Source organism: Mus pahari, chromosome 6, assembly GCF_900095145.1.
Source record: "Mus pahari chromosome 6, PAHARI_EIJ_v1.1, whole genome shotgun sequence".
Classification (NCBI taxonomy): domain Eukaryota; kingdom Metazoa; phylum Chordata; class Mammalia; order Rodentia; family Muridae; genus Mus; species Mus pahari.
In genome coordinates this window covers 37,151,286-37,156,824 of record NC_034595.1, presented here as the reverse complement: position 1 = coordinate 37,156,824, position 5,539 = coordinate 37,151,286, and the positions used below count along the sequence as shown (strand labels likewise).

The following is a 5,539-nucleotide window of genomic DNA, read 5'->3' as shown; positions in this document are numbered from 1 at the left end:
CTGAAACCTAGAATACCCAAGATACAATCTGTAAAACACATGAAACTCAAGAAGAAGGAAGACCAAAATGTGGACATTTTGTCCCATCTTTGAATTGGGAACAAAATTCCCATGGAAGGGGTTACAGAGACAAAGTTTGGAGCTGATACAAAAGGATGGACCATCTAAAAACTGCCCCACCCAGGTGTCCATCAGACACCACTGCATAAGATTTTGCTGAAAGGACCCTGATATAGCTGTCTCTTGTGAGGCTATGCCAGTGCTTGGCAAACACAGAAGTGTATGTTCACAGTCAGCTATTGGATAGAACACAGGGCCCCCAATAGAGGAGCTAGAGAAAGTACCCAAGGAGCTGAAGGGGTCTGCAACCCTATAGGTGGAACAACAATATGAACTAACCAGCACCCCCAGAGACCTCATGTCTCTAGCTGCATATGTAGCAGAAGATGGTCTAGTCAGCCATCATTTGGAAGAGAGGCCCCTTGGTCTTGCAAACTTTATAAGCCCTACTACAGGGGAACACCAGGGCCAAGAAGTGGGAGTGGGTTGGTAGGGGAGCAGGGGGGGAGGGTATAGGGGACTTGGGGATAGAATTTAAAATATAAATGAAGTAAATACCTAATAAAAATTGGAGAAAAAAAAAAAGAACCCTCTTCCTAGGGAATGGTGCCTCCTACAGTGGGATATGTCTTCTCACATCAATTAACCTAAGGAAATTGCCTAGACTTGTTCAACCCAATGTAGACAGGCCTTCACAGGGATTATCTTCCTAGGTGATTCTAGATTATTCAGTGGACTATTAAATCTAGCTATTACACCAACCCAGCTAGTTTCCCGGTCCCCATTCATGGTTATATTTATAATATTGTTCTAGAATCAGTTTCTGGGTTTTGACAATATACTATGTAAGATATTATCATGTGAAGAGACTAGTAAAAGCTACTCCAGAATTGTGTGAACTACTTTTGTGGATTTTTTGTTTTGTTTTGTTGTTTGTTTTTTGTTTTTGTTTTGTTTTGTTTTTGTTTTTTGAGACAGTCTACATAATCCAGAGTAGCCTGGAACTTATTATGTAGATCTCGTTAGCCTTGAACACAGATCTTCTTCCACTGACTCCAGAGAGCTAGTACTAAAGGCACCATTCCCAGCCCTCATAAATTCTTATGAATACTAAATTACTTCAAAATAAACCCATAAGAAGAAAAATGCCTTAACTTTAATTTTCTGGTGTGGGTTTGCTTCCATGTGTAAACTACTAGGTAAAGAATCCCAATTGGGGCTTCTAACTTCCCTTCTCTGGGTTACTATAAGGGAACCCACACACCAGAAGCTGCAAGAGCAGAGTCATACTTTCTGTCCTGACCCTGAAGACCTCAGGTGAGAAGCAGGGCTATTCTCAGTGGCAATGACTTAGAAAGAGGAAAACCAGTATGGCAACGAAGAGGCCAGCATTGAGCTTTTGTGAACTGGGAACTGAAAATAAAAGAAACAGAGGACTGAACTGTGGAAAGGAAATCTAGAAACAAAAACCAACACAATGTGTACTTCTTCCTTTATACATCAGAAGGTTGGCCAAGGTTGTTTTATGTTATTTTAATTTTCATAAAATCTATATTTATGCTGAATGTGTTTACACTATCCCCCTTCCTTATCCCCATTTGTTGCCCTAGACCATTTTACTTTTTTTTCATGTCATACACACACATAAAATTTTATCTTCGTAAGATCTATGTAGACATCAGAACCATACATAAGAGGAAAAAATGGCATCAGTGTGTTTGAGTGTGTTTGGCCTATTTTTTTTGATAGGAATATCACAAGTTGCATCCTGCAGATGAGTAAACTTTATTCTTTATTATGACTAATAAAATTCCTACATGTTATATATATTATACACATAAACATATATCACATATATGTGTGTGTACATCTGTACATATTATCAGGTTCTCTTTCAGCATTTTACTCTTGCCAGAGACCCAGGTTTCAGCTGTCAGGAACAGGGTTGCACTAGCCATTGATGTCCAAAGAGTTGTGTAAAATGACCCAGCTATACCACTTCTGGGTATTTATCTGACTTGTCTCCAAGTCAACATACCACAGAGATACAGGCACATCAATGTTTATTGCAAGAAGGTTTAAAAAATCATGTATTTGATGAAAAATTTCATTGCACAAGAAATCATTTTTATTATATTAAACCACTCCTAACTTTTGTGTTACTACCACAGGCCGTTATGTGCACAGGGATGTAGAATTGAAAATAGCAACCATTCTGTTGGTGGATTTCATGGCTCTTCTGAACACAGACATTAAGGCCAGTAAAGGGCTCTCTCCAAGGGGTTCCTGCTATCCCTCCTGTTTGGTTTTATAGTTATTTGAGGGCACTGAGAAAGGCTTTCTCGGTGTAGTTATAAATTTCTCACAGAAATTTTCATTTTGGGACCTCCAAACCCAAGGATCACTTGTGCCATTGGACAGAATCCTACATAATTTTGAGGAGGAATGAATGTAAACAGAACTTTCAGTAGGAGTTCAGGGAGCCAGTGCTGATGATGGAATTTCTCTCCCTCCCTGATCCTACATTCTAAACACATATAACCATGACCATTCTTGTCTATGCTAAACAGCTTCCATTCAAGGACACATACAGGATTGTCCCATTGTTGAAATTTTTAAGCCTTGAGAATTCTTTATTTTCAGATGAGTCCTTCATCAGATATGTGGTTGACATGGAGAGAATATAATGGTAGCTTGTTATCCTCTGAGCAAACATTTTACATTTTGATGACATTGGCCAGTTTTTCCATCCTGCAGCATGTTTTTGGTATATTTCTTGCAGTTCCTCGCCAAACATCAGGCCCTAGAAGACTTTCTCTCATATTGTCATCTATATTTTATGTTTAAATAAATGGTTTACCTTATGACAATAAACACTAACTGGGTAGAGAGTAGTTGAGTGGGTACACTGCTTGCAGTCTAAGTGCGAGGACCTGAATTCAAGTTTCAACTACTCCTATAAATCCCAGGCAGAGCTGTGATCTCAGAGGGGACAGGCAGACTGTGGGTGTTTGCTGGCCAGCCAATCTAGTAGAAATGTCAAGTGCTTGGATCAATGAGAGACAGTTTTCAAAAATTAAGAAATGACTGAGGATGTATCACACACACACACACACACACACAAATATGTGAGTGTGCCTGTGTTTGTATCTTCGAGAATTCATCTGTATTTCACCATATTCACTCTTAAATTCTTCCCAGATGCCCCTTCCCTATCAATTCAATTTTAATTTTTAAAAATTAAGTCCATCAAGTTCAAACTGTTCTGTCATCTTTGAGCTTGCTTGGATGTGTGGCCTTCCCCTGGAGCATGTGGCTTTGCCAGGCTACACTCCTAGGGAGCATGGATGCCCCATCACCCAGCAGTGATCACTTGCCATTACTTCTTTATTGCTTCTACATCTGCATACTAATGTGTGGGGTTAAGGTCTAATTTTATTATTTTTCTTAATGTAAGGATGTCCAATTGCTTTCTACCATCTATTGAAGTAGCTATTTTGCCTCTAGGGGACTGTCTGAGTCTTTGCCTATGATCACTTGGGCATATTTTTGGCTTCCTATGTTAATCCTCTGACCTAGCCTTTATTCCTCTGCTGATACTGCACACTTACTCGTGTTGCTAAAAGGTGCAATTTAAAATGTGAAGTGATCTCTCCCACTGCCTCTCTTTTTTTTTTTTTTACATTTTTATATTTTTATTTGTTATATTTACTTTGTTGCCAGATAAATCATACACTATCATTTTGGAGACCTTTTGCCATATTTTACTAAATTGACTATCCCCATTCACACTCTTGGTATGCCTCATTTATTTAAACCTTTGATTTGTTACATATGTGTTTTTATAACTGATAAGTACTGAAGATGTCTGTCAAATTCATACCTAAGTATATCAATTGTGGGGAAATAAGTTACAATCATAATTTTGGTTTCTATGTTATTTGTCACTAATGTATAGACATTAAGTACTTGCTGTGCAAAGGAATGAGCATCACTGAATCTCAATAAATCTTTATTGATAAGACATTAAAATTGAATTTCATATGATTTTACATGCTACAAATTATTGTTTTTAAACAGTTTAATAAAATAGAAAAAATTTTCAGTCTGTGAAATATATAAAAGTAGATGGCAGGCAAGAGTTGGCTATGGGCCTTAATTTGCCATCACCTACCTTAATCTCATGGAATCTACATTCTAAAGAAGGAAATGAGGATCAACCATAAAGCAAAGAGTGAATATATTAAAAACAGATGATTTTATGTTACTCGTAGGATTTTCAGAGAATATGCCATGATGGAACTTGTAAAGTGAACCTGGATAATGAGAAGATGGTTATGCGTATAAGTTATACACAAAGTATTCTATAAAGACAGTACCAACAGCAAGTATAGAGGAGCAAGTTCAGTGACTCAGAGGCTCCAAGAATGTGTGGCAAGAACTCAGTGAGGACGTGCAAGGAGAAGAATGGCCAATAACCACACACAATGCTCCCACCACGGTGAGAGGGCATTGTTAATTAGCTGGCATGATCGGAGCTCTGCTTGGTCTAGCCCAACATTATACATTGGGCTTCTGGCCCTTGCTGATTTATATAACTGCACAAGCAGACAGAGGAGAGAAATGTTTTTATTTTTTCCAGATAGTTCTAGAAAAACAGAGTATCTCCCTATAATCCAGTATGTCAATGAGAACAGATACAATGGAACCATACAGTATGTTTCGCTCAGTGCCCCACCTTCATACTCACATAATTTGCTTCATATTTTCTCACTACACAAAGATGTTGTTCACTGGATCATTTACAACAGTTTTATATAAAAGTCTAGTTTTCATATAAAATTTATATGTAGTCCTTTATTTATAACTTTTCATTTTATACTCGGACCAATTTGTATAGTTTGTGACAAACTTGTTTTCTTCTTATGTACTGGGAGGAAAACCATTTTTAAGTTTGCATTGATTGGGACAATATCCAACATTCAAATGCTAGACTTCCCTTTTATGTGGCTGTGCACTTAGTCAGCTTCATTTGTTCAGCAATCAGTTTCAGCAACTTTTTCTTTGGCTGAAGCTGCCCATTGCTAGCTGGAGCAGATGCTGTATCTGGACTGTTTACAACCACAGCACGTGAAGTTCTTGTATTTAAAAATAGCTCTACTTTAATTTTATTTATTATCTTTCATGACTGTGAAATATCCTTCAGTTAGTTTCTTGTTTTCCTTTATTTTCTCCAGTACTGCTTCTAGTAAATATGAGGCAAATGGAAGCTGAAAGAGAACAACAAAATTATTAAAACTGTATTTTCTTTAGTTTTAAAACACATATAAGAGCTGGTAAGATGTCTCAGAAGGTAAAGGTCATGCTACAAAACCTGAGTCCATTCCTGGAATCCATATCATGGAAGGAGAGAACGGATTACTGAAGCTGTCATCTGACTTACACACACACACACACACACACACACACACACACACAC

At 37.8% G+C, this 5,539-nt stretch overlaps 1 protein-coding gene across 3 annotated transcripts in view; it reads right to left on the bottom strand.

Annotated features, from left to right (window-relative positions):
* Positions 1-4,062: 4,062 nt before the first annotated feature.
* The window catches only part of Cntln (centlein), a 250,243-nt gene continuing 248,766 nt past the window's right edge, over positions 4,063-5,539 (bottom strand). For all 3 annotated transcript variants that reach the window (XM_029540311.1, XM_029540312.1, XM_029540313.1), the window contains exon 26: positions 4,063-5,330. In XM_029540311.1, the coding sequence (XP_029396171.1) occupies positions 5,229-5,330 (102 nt within the window). In that variant the 3' untranslated portion in view covers positions 4,063-5,228. The remainder of the gene's footprint in view (positions 5,331-5,539) is intronic.